Source organism: Mytilus edulis, unplaced genomic scaffold (assembly GCF_963676685.1).
Source record: "Mytilus edulis unplaced genomic scaffold, xbMytEdul2.2 SCAFFOLD_1331, whole genome shotgun sequence".
Taxonomy (NCBI): Eukaryota; Metazoa; Mollusca; class Bivalvia; order Mytilida; family Mytilidae; genus Mytilus; species Mytilus edulis.
The window spans coordinates 6,170-25,801 of NW_027269034.1; the positions used below are offsets into that span (position 1 = coordinate 6,170).

Here is a 19,632-nt window from a genome sequence, read left to right on the forward strand (position 1 = left end):
TGCATTTATCATTACGATTTTGTCATTTTAAACTAAAATGCTATTTTAATTTTAGCAATATTGAGAAATATCCTGTTTAATTCGTATAAAATTTTCAAAATGCAAGATTAAAATATTTTGATTATAACCTGTCCACATTTTTAGCAATAATAAAAACATGACAGTAATTTCTGAATTTACAGTAAATCAGATTGCATCTACACTATTGGAAAAGGAAAGATACTAAGAATTACTAATAATTATTTTATTTTATTAAAATAAAACTTCAGTAAGGTTTAAATTTCCGAGCTGCCTTCATCAGGGATATCCTCTGTTTATCTTCTTCAAACTTTTTCCGTAACGTTGCTATTTCTGAAAATATAAAGGAGTACAAGATAATTGAAAAGTGATGAAAAAAAAATCCAAAAAACCAAAACAAAATCCAGTCTAATTAATAAAATTATTTCCTTTTATTTGAAAAATGGCTGCACAAAGAACCATGGCAATATTTTTAACTCCTTGTAACAGTGTAATGTTCTACGTTTCAGGTTTAAATAAATGAAGGGAACATATGAGCAATTTTCACATTTTTATTTTACAAAAAATTCCACATTAAATATTTGATTATATCAATATTATAATTATATATATTATCTTATGGAAACTCAATAGTATCTATTTTTTTTCTATGAACCACCAAATCTCTTTGTTTGTATAAAAAAAAAACTTTTGAAAGTAACTTTCAATATGACTTCTTTTGTTTGAGTGCACATAGTAACTGTGGATCCCTATATTATGTAGAAGCTGTACAAATTTTCATAGGTTTAAGAAAAAATTGTATTTTCAATATGAAAAAAAAAATATGTGGTATGGTTGCAAATGAGCCAACTCTCCACAAGAGACCAAATGACACAGAAGTTAACAACTATAGGCCACTGTATGGCCTTCAACAACAATGAGCAAAGCCCATACTCGAGAAAATTTGATAATTTTGATATCTGTTTAATCCCTTATACACAATATTTCTTCAAATTAAAGTGCTGTAAGCACTGAAGGGTAAAGATTGCTTTAATTTATCAGTGGGAAGTAAAATCTAATATAAAGCCTTGGTTGTACAATGTAGATATTCAAATCAGAATTCTGGACAAAGGAAGATAACTCCCAATTTTTAAAGATGACCATAACAATGACATTGATACATGTTTTAGATTCCTGCTGCACATCTTGCAAAAGTTATGTAATTTTCTTGACAAGTATAACATTTTTTTGTGAATTGAATATCTCAGCATACCTTACATAAATCAGATTAAATATTCACAAAAAACTTACCATTTCTTTTGGTTTCTCTTGATTGAAAGGTGTAAAAATTCTTCAGTTCCTGCAAAATAGACAAATGCATTAGTATTAATTTAAACTCATCACATACAATGTCAAATAACTATAATGAAATCTGTGTCAGAAACCTTTACCACTACTTGGCTTGTGCATATAGGTTATCCATATTTTAAAAGTATTCCCTTTAATATCTGACAAACAACAGCTATTCATAATTTTGTTGGACCTGCAAATATTCTTGCTGATTTTTAGTTTTATCAAATATTAAATGAGTTACAGATAAAAATTTTTAAGAAAAACAGAAGTCCACCTTAAATCTTGAACGAATTAAATTAAAAAACTCAAAATCAACCAATCTAAAAAAAATTGTAAATAAATATGTGAGTACAGAGAACTACTGCATGTTCTGTAAATTAAGAAATTATTGCATGCATTTATCATTTTGATTTTGTTGTTTTAGACTAAAATGTGATTTTAATTTCTGCAATATTGAGAAAGATCCTGTTTAATTTAATAAAAAATTTCAAAATGCAAGTTAAATTTATTGGGATTATCTATAACCCTGTCACATTTTTTGCAATAATAAAAACATTGCAATAATTTCTGATTTAGAGTATAAAATATCTGCCAAACACAGATAAATGAACTGACATAGACAAGCACATGCATTTTGCTCCAGTGGGCTTTCTTTTGACCATAAGAAAATTAAAAAAAAAATTTGATAACTTTTCTACTTTTGTTGACAATCATTCGCCATTCACCAGACATTTTCTTTAATTCATTATTATGTACAATTAGGACAAGCACACTGACAGTATAGCAACAAAGTTATTGCCCTTAACTGATTATCAATTAAAACAAAACACATGATTGCACAGTGGCTTTAAATACATGTCAATGTAGAAAGTTTGTTCAAGTGAAGCTTGAAAAGACAACTTTCAAGTTCGTTGCATTTCCGTCAAAAACTCTGGTTTGGTAAACATCATTTACAAGTGCATTTAGGGGCTTATATATATAATTAGTCACTTTTACTCCTATGTTGAGCAAAAATGATAATGATATATTGGGTATTAATTGGCAAATTATATTCTTATAACTGATATTCAGCACTGATATCATTAGGAATTCTGATTAAGTACTTATGGAACATTTCTTATTTCTAGTATATCCTGCATAATGAAGATCATCAAGAGGCTTGTTGAACTTTAATGGAGCAGGGATACAGGGGATTCCCTCTATCTGGTAAATGATTCAAAAAGGTCCATAAAATTGATGAACATTTCTGGTGAAGGACTAACTCTAAAGTGGTCAATTCTTACCATATTTTGCTTCTTCTTCCTTTCTATTTCTGTAAGTTTGGACTCCATTGCTTCAGTTCTAGGAACAGCTTTGTTTTTCTTGCTGTGTCGGGTGACAGTAACCCATCCATCTTCATCAGGTACACCCTCCTGCTCCATGGCCTTTTTCTTGTCCTATAATAGAAATATCTCATCTCTGTATTTTCTGAGGGAATGGTATCTGTAGATTTGTTATCAATCCTCGGATATTAGTTTTCATTGATTTCACACATAAAATTATGTGAAGTACAAATTATTTTATTTTTTTACAAATATACAGGGGAGGATCCAGCCATTTTAAAAAGGGGGTTCTAACTACACGCCCTCATTCAAATGCATTGATCGTCCAAAAAAAAACACCCCCCTTCACCTGGATCCGCCACTGAATATATCATCCTTACAAGGGGTATTTGTCAAAAATACTGGTTGGTGGTAAACAAATTTCCAGAGCAGTTAGACAAGTAAAATTTGTTTACATTGAAACAGGTTTTTTTTGGCAAATACCCCTTGTAAGAAGCATGATATAATAGTTTATTTTCACTGAATGTTTTTTGTATCCATCTCAACAAAAAGTCTTCAGGTCTTTAAATGTCACTTTATTTTTAAACCAGGTACATGTATTTCCCATCTACTGCAGTATTTGCTAACAAATGCTGTGGATTATGGAATTCCCTAATGACAAATACACAGACAGAGAACAAAAATCTCAACAAGTCGAAAATTTATGAAAAATACAATTTCTCTCAATCAATCAAATACAGCATTTTAACAAACGTGGAATTATTTAACAAATCCAAAAGTTCCAATTTATATCGAAAATTAAATAAAAGTTAAAAAAACATTTTCATAATCAATCATCAAAAATCAGTACAAAATTAAATCAATACACACTTCCTTCCTCATTTTGCCTATATGATATACAATAACTTATGTATTTCTAAATTTTCTGTGTCAGCAGTCTGTGATGTTAAGCATTTCTTACTTCATTTTTTTGTACTTGTAGAATTTTTGTATAATATATAATCACAACAAATATTTCTGTAATATTGAGGCCTGCATATTGTTTGAGGCTTCAGTTCAAGGTTTCACATTCATTAAAATGTATACTACCTTTATATAAATTAAATGCTACTCCTTCAACATAAAATATATCTTTACGAAAGTTAAACACACTCTCTGTGCTGTAATTCAGGATGTACATGTATGTTTTAATACTCTGTTGTATAATGGGGAAGGGGGACAAAATGAACACATACCGCCTCCACAATTTTATCATAAGACTGCATGTAGGTGTCTATTTCAACCTGTAACTGTTTCACATCAACTCTGCTCTTCTCATATTCGTCACACCATTCTATAAATAAAACGACAAAATACATGTTAACAAAGTTTCAGAATTAACAATAATTTGTTTTTGTTTTGCGAACTGAACAACTACTGTGGATCCATCATTATTGGTTGGATACCAATTTTCGTGGATTTCATTGAGACAAACTTAAGGAAATCACGAATTTAAATGTTCAATGAATTGGAAATTTGTTGTATGATTATGTGCAGACTTTTGGGCCACCACGAATTCAAATATCCACGAAAATGCCAATTTCTTCCCATCCACGAAAATTGGTACAGACGAAAATAAATGAATCCACAGGAGTAAAACTAACATTCAATCAGCAAAAAATCCTCCTACAACCCCATCCAACAACCCCAAACAATTCATTCAGTCGTCACCTATTTTAATGGGGTTTTTTTTCTCTCTCAATAACAGCAATATTTGAGTTTGGGATATTTAAATTGGTATTAAATAAATTAATTAGAAATATCATTATAGTCATTTTCCTTCAATGAATATTTCTTCCTATAAAATTTAATTCTATGTTCACTAATTAACCTACACAAGGCTTACATTTATTATTGACTGCATTTAATCAAAACTGGATTTAAAATGTATATACATGTATGTAATACCTCGAATTATTAATGGGAATGTACACATTTTTGTAGAGTTTGGTTTAAGTGTTGAGGACACTAACCCTAGACCAAATTTTGCTGGATGTGAGTACAACCTTTCACACTGGGCAGACTTAACTTTAAGACATATTAACACTGGGTAGACTTATTAACTTAACACCAATTCAGCTCAGGTAAACTTAGGAACGACATCAAAAGATCAATGAAGAACAAAAACTTAATTCAAATAGTTTGGGGGTGGGGGTCCAAATAGCTGCAAGTTTTGTTTAATTGACATCAATTTCACATATATCCTTATTGGTCAATCATTTTTTTCCAAATTAAGTTAAGAGGGGGGGGGGGGGGGGGGGGGGTGGGGGGGGGGTAGGAGGGTCAGTGAAAAAACTATATGAATTAAGTTTTTATCCTACATTGAACATTTGATGACTTCCCTTAAAATATGTTTAACACCTTGCTACTGACTTGACTTACTTTAAACACCTGTTCACACTGGGTAAACGTATGTTTAACCCCTTTTGCTTCTGGCTTGACCTACTGTTAACACTGGGTAGACTTATGTTTGACATCTTGCTTCTGGCTTGACTTACTTTTTACACCTGTTGACACAGGGTTTTTAGTTGTAGAAATAACCAGAGGTGTATCGAATGGAAGTTGTTTAACTGTTTCTACAGAGGCTGGTTTTCTAAAAACAATATATCCAACTTTAAATCCCTGAAAAAAAACCATTAAACATTAATGGTAGATGTAAATACATGTATCTTCTTAACCTACCAGTACAGTGGAATCAGGATGGTTACATGTTAATGTGAACTGAATTTATCCCACTTTGTACAATATTTATTAATTATGTCATACAATCAATCATTTGGTTTTTTTTTTTGCTTTGTTTCATCTTTCCTTTCAATGTGTTATTTTAACAAAGAGTAGTACAATGTATTTAGCTATCTATATAAATTATTGTTGAAAGCATGAATCCTTTATTTATACATTTACCTTTTGAAGCTGCACATCAGGGAAAAACTGTGACTTATTGACGAGGAGATCTTTTGTTGGTTTGTCTTGAAGATGGATATGTAAAATTTTGCCAAATCGTGAAAATATATGTCTTAGACTCTCCTGGAAAAAAACAACATACAAATCAGTATTTACAATAATTTTATTAATTAAATGAATTTATCCTTCTGGGGCCCTTCAGATTTTAAAACATACATATATATATACAAATGTATACTGTAAACATGAAAATTGTCTCAGCAGTTTTATTCCAGAGAATTTTGCTAGTTTATATATATGTACATTTTATTGCTGATTTTGCTAGTTTTAACATGGGTAACATTTGATTGCAGACTGTAAGTTTTACATGTACAAATCCATGCATTTCATTATTTCGTTGTCTTTCATGAAGACCATCTTCGCTAGCCAAGGGTTACGATCCACTCCCGTTCTCTTCACCCTTGGCGGATTGAGATAAAATTTCGGAGACACAAGGTAAGGATTTTTATTGGATGCAGTCGAAACTTGCTGCATCCAATCAGAATGCGCCTATAACATGATCACGTGTAAATGTAGAAAGTGTTTGTAAACAATTGCCACGTGTTTATTGTGCAACAAGTCTTTACATCCCTAAACATACGACTATATTTAGTGACAACTTGATTGTTTTTAATCAACTAATAGAAGTTCCTGTGTATGTTTCATTCACAAATGCATGAATGTTGACGTATATTTTTGTTTCCGGCTTTACCCTTGGCTAGCAAAGATGATGAAGACAAACACATGATCTTTTTTTTTTTTTTTAGACTTTTGATCATGATAATCATTGATAATGTATGATTGCAGACAATGTAAGTTTTAATGCATGTGATCTGATTACAAAGTGAAACTAAAAAAAAATGGATTTATTTTGAAAACTGACAATTTGCGATAACTCTTTGGTAAAATGTCTCTGCATCTAAAATGTCATAGTTTTGAGGCTTTTTTAGGATACATCAGTAAAGACATGCCCAGTTCTAGCACTCCTTAATTATTACCTTTGTGCAGTATGGTGGTATATTAACAACAAATAATGTTCTCTCTGGTGGTCTTCTTGCATCCTGGTCTTTAGCTGCATGTTCCTTTACATATAAATAATGTCCAGTCTTAGATTGATCTGTGAATCTTGTCTGTAACACTAAAATATAAACAATCTGCATTGTTAGCATGCTTAAGGTAACATTCTTATATAGTTTTGTGTTCAATTGGTACTTTATTTCTATTTTCAATGATAGATACTATTTTAGGAGCACAAATTTGTAATAAGATTAAACAGGGGAAGTAACTCCAAAATTAATTTCCATCATGTTTACATTTACGTTCAGATGGAAAGCTTTTCTGTGAAGGCATACATTTACATGTATATATAATAGTTGTATTTTGATGACTTAAATTCTATTCTAAAGTCATGAAAGTCTTCATTTTTACACTCTTCCATTGTAACTTGGAGATCGAAAATGCTGACCAAAGCTAAAACACTCGCTGACACATTCATCAAATTTATATTTAATTTGATAACATGGTCACGCTGGGGGTAACACGAATGACCGAATAACACTGTTATTATCCGAATAACACATGTAAAGACCGAATAACTCTTCAAATATCAATATTAACACATTTGAGTGACTTTTAAAGATATATTATTGAATAAAATTATAATAGAAGTGTATTTTATAACCTAAAAATGATTTAAAAGTTGCAGGTAAGTTAATATTGATCATTATAAATTTATGGTTATCGGTGTGTACTTCCAAGATGGCGACCAAGGAAATCGTATGGAATGAATAATGAATAAAAGAAAGATTGCATACAATCCCTCAACGTGTTCATCTTAGACCACCAAAGTGGAGCCCTCACGCCACGTCAAGGCAATGAACAATGTGAGGATGGGCCTTTTTAAAATAAAATATGGAATAGTAAACTGTTTAAATTAGTTTTTGTTCTAATTTTAGTTATTAAAAAAAACATTATCTTTATCACATTATTATATTTTTAATTTAGAAATGGATGTTAACCAAGCCCCTTTAAAACTATAAAATTACAACTACTAAGATATCCTGCACAAGGCATGGGGTTATCTGTCATAGTCCGCGAAAATACTTTATTTAGAATTTATTGTAAAAAATTTATAACTATTAAATTATCCTGCACAAGGCACGGGCTTATCTGTCATAGTCCGCGAAAATACTTTATTTAGAATTGTTAAAAAATATATTCATCCAGTTCAACCTGAAAACATGCGCAAAAATACTATACATGAATTATGTATCAAGTGTATAAAACAGCAATGGGAAACAATAAAAGAAAAATGCATTAAACACAATACAAATAAATTGCATAAAATCGGCGTCGATTAATTTCACTCTAATAAAATTGAGAAAGGAAATGGTGAATATGTCAAAGCGACAACCACCCGACCATAGAGCAAACAACAGATGATTGAAGAAATTGCTGAAGATGTCGAAGTCGCTGTTGTCGTGAATATAAATCGGACCCATAAATATCGGCGGTTCTTGGGTCTTTTCCATCACAACGGCCATCTGCTTGTAACATATTTTATTTTTTATAATTTGTGCTTTCTTAACTTGATATATTTCTGATTTATAGAAGGTAACGCAATATAAGGAATGGCTTATTTCATATTTTTAATCACATACTAAACAACTTTTCAATACAAGAACAGTAAAAATACCCAAGCATTAACAATATCACGAAGAGGTAACACCTAGCCGTGAGACTTCCTTCAGAACAGACAAAATATTTTCATTTATGCTTGTCTTTCGAGAGGAGTATCAGTGGTATTCATGTCAGTTATGAAGCGGTCTGGGCCTTGGTATTGCACTCCCGATGAGCATACCGTTCGCCGAGAGATAGTGAACAAAATGATGAAAAGCATAGCTCTTGAAAATCATTTTGTACATTATTTCAAGCCAACTAATGTTTATCGGGTGGAATACGAAGCTCGTGACGGGATACATTTCACTGAAGAGGGTTACCGTGCCTTCTTAGTAGCTTTGAGGAAGTCGGTCAGTTGGTTTATTAACAAAGTTAGCAAATGAACTGAAATATTTTCTCAATGACTCTACGTGCAATGTATTTTGTTTAAGAAGAAGAAATTTTTTAACATCGAATGACTAAAATAATCCAAAAGTTCTTACATATTTTTTAATTTACAAATTAGAATTTGCCAGAAGAAAGCTTTTTTTTAACAGGAAAACTCAAATCAACTTTGAATACCTTTTTTTTTAAATAATTTAAAATAATTTTATTTTAAATAAGTAATCAAAAATTATTGAACATTATTACCCTTTCACAGAAAACTAACATAGGATGTACATATTGTTGTAAATATTTATTTGTGTTCTTTTTTTCTTCTTTTTTTCATTATTATAATTATTGGTGTTGGTAATGCAGCCTTAGTATACCAAGACAGTCACAAGCCTGTTTAATGCAGAGTGTCCATACCAATATAATTTCATTATCTCTTAATGATTAATTATGTAATGAGCACGTGTCAGTAAACAACAACCGAATTAACAATATAACAGAAGTGTGAGGTAATGATTATTTTGTTTATTGGAACTAATTAACTCATTATCACTTTTAAATTATATCATTGGTACTGAACATTTCACTATTGGAACTTATTCAATGTATGAAAATAAAGAAAAGTAGCAATAAAAAAAATGTAAATACTAATTTTAGAAGAATATTATTTGAGTTTCCTTTTATTACTTTTATTTCTGATTTTTTAGTAACTTAAATTAAGTAAATTTAATACATTTTAAATGAAATAAGAAATAAATGAAATATAATAAACTAAGTGAAAGATTGTCTTCTTTGAAATTAAAATATTTTATTTTATTCTTCTAGTACCATGTTTTGTTCTCTATTAATAATATAAAAACCCAATTTCACATTTGTATACTTATAATAAACGGTATGTCTGAAATATACTTAAAAAAATACTTACCTTTCTAGGGCCTTGGCCATGTCCACTGTGCTTAAACGGCTGTGGGTAACTTAAGTTACCCACAGCCCAAGATGGCGGACTCTAAACTCGTTGATATTTAATTCATACAAAATGTACCTTTTGCGACGTTTTTCATGCAGAATGTAAATATTTATAGAATTATTGAATAAAGAAATGACTAACAATTACCATAAATTTGTTAATATAGAGTTCACTAAAGCGCAAGGTCAACTTTAAAAAATGCATAAGATGTCCGTAACTTTTTGATCGAAACTAAGCAGACTGTCCGTAACTTTATTTTTAGATGTGGGTAACTTTTGATTTAAAATTTTAAGAATTATAATTTCAACAATTAGAAGACAATTAACATCATAATTTGTAACCTTCGCGGCCGTTTATACTACTCATTCACCACCAAATGTGATTTTATTAACGCATCATACTTACACCACAGACTTTTATGTGGGGTTTGTGGTACTCCATCCTGGTTATGGTTTGAACTTTTATTTACTGATGTGCGTCTTATCGACGTTTTTCGCTTGTCAGACCAAGGCTTTTCCATACTCTTTAATGATTTGAGTTTAATTATATGTGTGCGGTTTACCTTCTCAACTGTTTCTTTCTATGTGTATTTTGATGAATACTCTTTGACGCGGCTCGGTATTTATACATCCCACCAGTTAGTTATAGTGTTAATTTTTTGAATATGTTTCCTAGTATGTATTTTTTCTCTCTTTCTATGTTATCAGGGGTTGTTAGACTATTAAATTACCCTGTTGTCCTACGTAGTTATTTATATTTTTATATACTATGTCGAATTGTTACACTATGTTGACTGCTCTTTTCCTTTTATTGTCACTGACTTTTACCTATTGTGTCTTTTAGTTTTATTCAGTTTAATGAGATTTAATGCAACTTGCATACAAATGAAAAATGCAGCTAGCTGTAAAACTAGGTTTATTCATTTATACAAAATGTCCTTTTTTTAAGTTTTCCCATTTACTGTAAATCTTGGCCAGGGTGCCGCAATATTACCGTGCGCAACGTCCCAGTGTGTTCAGATTGACACCCCTTTTTTTTTACTGTCAATGCTGATGGGATTTGTTTTTGTGGGGATGAGAGAAAAGTGTTTTTGGCTTTTTCAAAAAGACGGAAAAAGTTTGTGCACTTAAGTCTCGTATAGTCTATCCACTGCATGCCTGGGCAATTTGGGTTCCCCTCCAAAATCCCGGATTCACGCTACCCTTGTCGTTGCTGGCAGAAAATCAGTAAGTGTATACATGATACATGTATGTGTAAAAAATACTTGTGTAGTCTACTTGTTCAAAAATAAAAACGAACAATGATTTTTCAACAGTTTATCTGCTATGATCGGAAACAACCCTCCGAACTAGGCGATTCGGGTACCCCGACGTTATACAAAATGAGACCCGAGTTTTGCGGATTTATCGTGATTTTTTTCATATTTTTCCCAATTTTGTCTTCCATCGATACAATGAATTATATCATACTAGACATCTACTTCGTTTTGTGAATATGTTTTCGATGCAATCTCTATCATCAGTTTAAACATTACATCCGCGTATGTCGATTCTTTGAAAGTTACGGACATCTCTATTGGTATGATGAAAAAAGTTACGGACAAGTTGTTTTGAAGTTACGGACAGCCTAAGTGTTTTTTTAAATCGTGCTGTGATCGTTTATTTTGTAGAATTTAATCACCTTTCCAGTTTAAGGGTTTCCCTAAACGATTAATACAACTTTTAAATTCAGCTGTTTAATTGATGCATTCGTGGTATTGTTATTCTATAGAAGAAAAGTATCTAACCGACGCAAGGCGGCTCCATCTTGGGCTGTGGGTAACTTAAGTTACCCACAGCCGTTTAAGCACAGTGATGTCATACATGAAAATCTTTAATTTAGTTTTGAGAAAATTTTATTAGAACAAACATACGAATCATCCATTCAGAAGCTTTGTTTTTATTAAAACAAGCAAGTATAATATTTTTTTGATTAAATTTGAATTGAATATGTGAAAATTCTTAATTACATTTTATTTAATGTTGAGTAAATTGTTATGAAAAGTAATTAGTGATTGGAGTAATTGCATTGCTTTGATGTACTGGTTAAATTTTCAAATCCTTTCTGAAAAACAATTATTAATTTAGACAATTCTCTGTATATACAGTAAATTATTTAATACTATATTTTCACATAGCGTCTTCCTTTGAAGGCATATGCAATCTTTCTTTTATTCATTCAATACGATTTCCTTGGTCGCCATCTTGGAAGTACACACCGATATCCATAAATTTATAATGATCAATATTAACTTACCTGCAACTTGTAAATCATTTTTAGGTTAAAAAATACACTTCTTTTATAATTTTATTCAATAATATATCTTTAAAAGTCACTTAAATGTGTTAATATTGATATTTGAAGAGTTATTCGGTCATTACATGTGTTATTCGGATAATAACAGTGTTATTCGGTCATTCGAGGTACCGTCACGATGGTACATTGTCTTAATTAAATTACCTAGTTAATAACACTTTTTAAGTCTAATCCACTGCTGAGACTACTATAAATGTGTTATAGTAGTCTCGGTCAACCTGGGGGCAATACACCTTATCGCTATTTGTTCCCCATTACTGGATATCACACAGGTTCCCTTAAAATTATGACGTCATAAAACAAAATAGCTGACGCCACAATGAAAAAGTGATCGTCAAAAGTTCAAGCGGCCGGGTCAGCCGGGATTAGCGATAAGGTGTATTACCACTGTCCAGGTGTCATATATTATATGAAATTTAACTTTGTGATAGTAAATCTGTGAGACAAAAGGCAATTTTACCAGTACTTTGCAAAAACAGCACAAGGGTTTTAGGGAAAAGGCGTCAAGATAGAAGGGCTCGGATGAGGGCATCCAGGGCACGACACACTTCTTATTTGGGCTAATGAGACCACTGCTGTTATAATACATGTATAGTCTATGGGTAGATCTTACCATGGACAATGACAAAAATTGAGAAAACGAACTTGTCAGTCAAATGCATGTGATGAAAATTATTACGGACAAGTGTCGACTATCGTACTCGAGCTCTCAGTCGATTTCATGTCTTTCACAGATTATACCTGCCTAACTTTATACAGTGACAAGGATTTAATCAAAAAAGTTATGCTGCCACAATTAATATTACCGGTGAATCCATTTATGACCATGTGGTTTTTAGAATCTGATTTGTGTTCCATGTTTATTTGTTAATTTCTGCTCTGTGTCGCTGCAGTGTTTAATATTGCTTCAAAGTATAATTCGGTCCACAATAATCTCGGCCCAAGAGAACTGTCTCAATACCAACATAAAATTGATATAAAGTGCGAAACGAAACGAACCAAAACAAATCAGTGAAACGAAACATGTCGACACTTAATAGAAGATTTTTATAGACAGTTGATATTTAAAAAGAAAACAAGAGACAGTCGAAGAAAATTATAGTTACCGTTGAAAAATCAAAATCTATATGATTTCTGTAAAGCGGAAAATTATTGGGTAACGAACCAAAAACTAGAACAGAGATCAAAATAAAACGAAACGAAACAAAATGAAATACAACGAAGAAAAACGGAGGGAGTATTTTAAAAATATATTATAAAAAAAAAGAGGATTGCAAGGAAAGTCAGATTTTTTAAAATTTTACATGTTTTGAACATATAAATGTCAAGTCCTTTGCCAGCAAAAGAAAAAAATGCTTATTTTGCAGCCTTCCTTGTTCATGTTGTTTGCCAATATGTGCAATTTCAATTTTGCGTGTTAAAAGTACTATAATATCACCCAAATTAAAGGGGCCTTATGGGTTATTTTAGTTCTTCTTGATCGGAGCAATTTTTGGCTATCGTGATCCGTTTTTCTACAGATTTATTACTCTTTTTATATTTTCGTGATCCGTGATCATGGAAATTTATTTTCTGTGAATCGTTATTGACAAAAAATATGAACTCGTGAATCGTGATGAGACCCCCATCAGGCCCCTCATATTATAAGAGATTGATATGAAATATTGTCATGATAGTTTGTACAAACTTTCATCTTTACCAAATAAATTATATCATCAACCCTACATAATAATCGGGAAAGAGCCTATCAACATCTAGTATTCTTAAAATAAAGCTACCCTTTTCAAACTTTGAATTAATTTTCAACACATATTTATTAAAAAATTTCTTATTGTATTTTCGACAGATTTTTTTGTGTAATTTCTATCAGTATCTTTGACGGCCAGTTTTTAAAATATATTCTTTAACAAATCATCAAACATTATATGTTTACTTCCGATATTAATTTCAATTTCAGTGAGCACAATTAAATTTCATGTATAACTGACATGCTAAAAACAAGACCTTAACATACCAAATTAACGTTTTATAAATAGTTAAAATATTAAATTGAACTTTTTATATTTAATCCAGATTTCAGTTATGCAGATCTGTAATATCAGGACCATATATATTGTTAGGTATACTGTTCCCATTCATTCATTCATTTCTTTATTTCCTCTATCAAGAGATTCAATGAACAACATATATGTTAACACATTAAATTACAAAAGTTGACAAAACAGGCAACACAATACAATATTACAATATTACAATATTTACAATAACTATAGCATATTACCAAAAGAACGTTTTAAGAAAATTGCTCTCACTAACGACAGTTCATATGACTGTACTTAGCACGCTACTGTATCATCCTTCTCGTTACTCTGCTATACTCAGCAACACAGAGTGCAACGTGTACGTGGCACAAACTACGAAAACTGTCAGTGTCGATATTTACTGTTGTTATGTGCTTGCCCAAAAGAAGGCAGTATAAATGTTCATCATCGTATGAATACAGTTCGACAAATAATTGCAATGGAAACCTTTCAATAATGAAATCCCACCATGCGTCTCTGATTGATTGAGTACCACAACAACTACAACACGCATGTACGTACACATCTAGAAATGGTCTGTAGCATAGCTCGCAAGTGCTTCCCGTGTTATTAGGGATGTCAGTTAGTAATTTTGTTATGAAGTATGCGTTTATGATTTCTCTTGCTGATCTAGCGCATTTCCAGAAATCAGGGACTTTGACCGAGAGGTGAATATTTCTAAAACGAGAAAAGTTATTATCACTCTGTATTCGACGAGTCCATTCATCACTTTGTACTTTGTCTACAGTATTATTTACTATGATTTTCCAAGATTGTTTTGTAGGGAAAACTCCATCTCGCATAAAGATAATCACATATTCATGAAGATAATATTTATATAAAATATCCATAATTTCTTGAATGAACCCATAATGTTTACGTTCGGTGTCAATAAAATAAGAATACAGGCGCACAAGAAATAGTTTTTTCGTCAGGAATTTACCATTAAGGCTACAAAGTTTTTGTAAGAAATATAACTTCTTTGTCTCTATAGTTGAAGTAATGGGATGCAATCCAAGTATACTTTGACACATATCCGACCTAGTTGAAGTTCTTAAGTCTAAAATACGCTTGACTATAAAGTACTGAAAACAATTCAACGTTGCTATATCGTTTGACTTTAAATTAGTCCACATTTCACAACCATACAATACAGTAGGTAACACAATAGATTTATACAGTTTAAGTAGAACGCATGGATTTGCTGACTTGAGACATACACCATTAAGAGCGAAAAATGAGTTTTTGCCTCTTCTACAAGCGTTAGAGGTCCTTTCTGCCGATCTAAATTTATAGTTTAGTTCAATACCCAAATGAGTAGAATCCTCTGCTAACGGGAGAACACTGTTTGCAATATGCCAATCGTATTGTAACCGAACTTCTCGTGGATTTAGGGAGAATTGCATTACACAAGATTTCTTCGCATTGAAGCAAAATCGCCATCTATTAGCATAGTAAGCATGCACATGTATCTAACATTCGCTGTAAACCTGACGGGGTTGTGCCAATACATGAATATAACACGTAACATGTCAATCTGGTTAAAATTCAGATGATGATCTATCGTAACTCGTGTCATATTAGAATAACGAAATCAGAGATCTATATAATTTAATTATATTGCTATATACATATGTACTTTCATGGATCTAAAATCTGTCGATTCCTGTATCTTTGCATTGTAGAAGCTATTGAGGTCATGTCTTTCTTAAACTGTTTAAGACGTCTTTACACTATATCATGTTGGATGTGTACTGATCGAGTGGTAATTTAGTCTTAGATGTATGATTTTTTTGTAATATTTGTTATTGGCTTTGAATTAGCAGTCAGAAACTGCGAGTACTCTCAGATCTGTACTTAGTAGATTTAAGAAGATGTGGTATGAGTGCCAACGAGACAACAATCTCCATCCAAGTCATCATCTATAAAAGCAAACCATTATAGGTTACAGTACGGTCTTCAACAAGGAGCCTTCAAGTTGGCTCACACCGAACAGCAATTAAAGCTCTTTTGTCGTTAGGATGTACAAGTACCAGGTCACGTCCACTCTTTTTTTTTAGATGTATTTATTTTCTATTTATATCCATCTGACAACTTAAGCTTTTTTTAACCGATTTTTATAGTTCGTTCTTATGTTGTACTGTTACACCACTGTCACAGGTTAGGGAAATGTTTGAGATCCCACCATATTCTGTATGTATGTACATGCCTGTCCCAAGTCGGGAATCTGTAATTCAGAAGTTGTCGTTTGTTGATGTGTCACATATTTGTTTTCCGTTCAATTTTTTGTACATTATTATAAATTATGCCGTTCGTTTTCTCGTTGAAATGATTACATTTGTGATATCGGGGCCTTTTATAGCTGACTATATGCGGTATGCGTTTTGCTAGTTGTTAAAGGCCGTACGGTGACCAATCGCTTATAATTTCTGTGTCATTTGGTCTCTGGTGGAGAGTTGTCTCATTGGCAATCAAACCACAACTTCTTTTTTTATATTTAACCACTTAACCATAAAAATGAGATATAGGTCATATGATACCTGCCAGTTGGGCATGTACACCTTACAGTCGTTCCATATACCAGATAAAATATAGATAGTAGTCACTGAACCATGAAAACTAGGTCAAGGACAATGGACGTATGACAGACACCATAGGGCATCTATATACAAGTAATGAAGGGTCTAGGTTCTCTCCTGAAATATTTAGCTTTCAAGAAGTTAGATAACGCAACGGCCTTCGCGGGATAACTTTTACTATGTCGAGCTTTCTTCGACAGAAGTCGCAGGCTTAACAATAATTGTTAAAAAATGTTTTGAAAAGAAAGACTTGCCATTCATATCAAGCTATAATAACATACACAAAGTTATAGGAAACGACGAATTGACCCTTTTGTCATAAATTGTTCCATGGGGTTTTCCTGTATGATGCTGAACCATCTAAATCAAAGAGGAAATTAATTGTTGTTTGTATATCTCTTTTGCATAATAAGAACTATTTTTAACCTGTGTTTACACAACAGAACTTTGCTGTAATTTTTGTCAAAAACTAAACATTCTAATTTGAATATTTATCCATAGATGATTGTAGATTTTTGTGCCAGATTAATCCATCACTTTTCACATGTATAAATACATATGATTAATCTCATAATTTAAATCATGCATGGCATTTTTATTGTTAAGTAACTATTATATATCATTGATAGTCTTAGGTTCAGTGCATATATCTAGTTATAACTAAGATTGTATTTTGCCAAGTATTTGCCCGTTCTAGATCTGTTACAAACAAATCCGTAAGATTCATTATTTAGAAATACACTTCGGATATTTCAATCCATCCTCTTTTCTAACCAGTACCGTACTATCCTGTCCATCTTTTGATATTGCTATTATTTTAGAATTAAAGTAAACTACAATGATGTTACCAAAACTATCAGTACAGAGTCCGTCTGGACCTGATAATTCCTGTTTATATTGCCAGATCTGTTTACCTGATTCATCAATACATTTTACTGCATTGCCAATTCGCGTGCAAAATTATCAAACAAGGAATTGCAGGAGCAATTATACTGAACCTGTAATGACTTCAGTGTATTTCCTTCTAAATTAATCTATAATACGGATTTCATTACTATCCAAACCTACAGCAAGAGATCCATTAGAGAATGATAAGCCGAAGCAGCAACTGTTTAGTTTCATAGCTTTGATCACAGTTATGGCTGATCTGTGTAACACTACTAGCTTCACCTGTTATGGGCAACTGTTTTTGAAGTTTGCCATCCGAAGTTAGTAGGTTACCTGACTCCTCTGCTATTATAATTGTACCATCAGACACAAATCATGTTACTGATTTCCTTCTTTATGATGGCGTCTATATATGTCTTGGTCTTAATATTCATTGTCATTTTGTCTATGTGGGATTGCATTCGTGTTTCTACTTGTGCTTCCCTCTTTACACTTCTTTCTCTATTAATGGCTATTTCAGTTTTAGAGACCTCCACTTCTCCAAAGGATTTAAGTGATTGTAAGTCGCTCCGTATATTTTCTGTCTCACTATTTTGCTTTATTTGTATGCCAACTGCAATGGCCATGTCATTGTTTTCCATATGCTCAACATATCTTTGATATTGATGTACTTTTTCTTCAATCTGATGTACCGTTAGAAAGGATTAAAGTTTTGAAGTCTGTACTGTAACTGCATGTAAATCATCCTGCATTTCTTTTAATATTTTCGTTTTTTCTTCAATTTCAGTAATGAAACCTGTTAATTTGGATTTCTCTTGGCTCCATACAGTATCTGCTTCATTCCCTAGCTTCTCTTTTAGCTGGTATAAATGTTTGTTGATTTCCTTCCGAATTTGTCCAATTAATTCCTTTATGCTTTCGCATTGTTGATCTCCTTTCGCTATATTACTTGACCTTTCGATAGCGATTTTATTCAAGAAAAGTAAGATAGAGTTTATATCGTTATCTACTGATTCTTTTGATTTTTCAATTTTGGTTTTCTCGACTACAGCTGTTTAAACTTTCTATTCCGATACATTTTGAATGATAAGTGGAAATACATTCAACACAACAAGCCTTTAAATGACTGGGGCAATAAAACTTGAACTGTTGATTATGATTGTCGTATTCTTTTATGATAGAACCAATGGGAGGTTTGTAGATGTGTATATCAATGGTCTTGTGATCACGAGTTGATTTAAACTTTTTATGATGACCGGAACACGATGAGCACAATCCTTCATCACAGTTGTAACACCAGATGTCAGCTTTGGTGTTTTCGTTTTCCTGCTTACATGGTCCAAATGGCACATGTTTATTTGATTCCATAACCTAAACATAAAAACAACCCTGTCAGAAATTTAATTTGAGAAGTATCAATGATTTTCTGTCGTTTCTTTCACTGAATCCTGAAAGGTTGCTTCGATTGCATATTTCTTTTATGGTTGCTGTTATTTCTAGTCTGAGCGCCATCTATTATGAATGATAATTCATGTCAGCACAAAAAGTGCTGACTACTGGGCTGGTGATACCTTCGGGGAAATAAATCTCCACCAGCAGTGGCATCGACCCAGTGGTTGTACATAAACTCTTCATAGATACCAGGACTAAATTTTGTATATACGCCAGACGCGCGTTTCGTCTACAAAAGACTCATCAGTGACGCTCGAATCCAAAAAAGTTAAAAAGGCCAAATAAAGTACGAAGTTGAAGAGCATTAAGGACCAAAATTCCTAAAAGTGTCAATTTTTGCAAAGGGAAGTAACCATTTTGGGACATATTGTCAGTAAAGAGGGAGTGGTGTCAAACCCTGATAATGTTGAAAAATGAAAGAAAATGCCCGTAACTAAAAATGTTACAGAAGTTCGTCAAGTACTAGGGTTAGCTAGTTACTATAGGCGTACGCGTTTTGTGAAAGACTTTTCAAAAATTGCCAAACCATTAATAGATTTAACCCGTAAAAATATTGCATTTAATTGGACAGAAGCTTGCCAAAATGCCTTTCAAAAATTAATGAC

The 19,632-nt window shown here is 32.1% G+C and overlaps 1 protein-coding gene across 1 annotated transcript; it reads right to left on the reverse strand.

The window, feature by feature from the left end:
• Positions 1-229: 229 nt before the first annotated feature.
• Positions 230-12,876, reverse strand: LOC139509407 (ribosomal RNA-processing protein 7 homolog A-like; the record flags this gene model as incomplete). Its single annotated transcript, XM_071296156.1, is given in 8 exon segments — positions 230-351; positions 1,309-1,357; positions 2,634-2,786; positions 3,908-4,005; positions 5,210-5,333; positions 5,616-5,738; positions 6,653-6,792; positions 12,834-12,876. Coding segments are annotated over 8 exon segments (816 nt in total), but the record flags the coding sequence as incomplete, so codon positions are not given.
• Between the last annotated feature and the right edge of the window lie 6,756 nt (positions 12,877-19,632).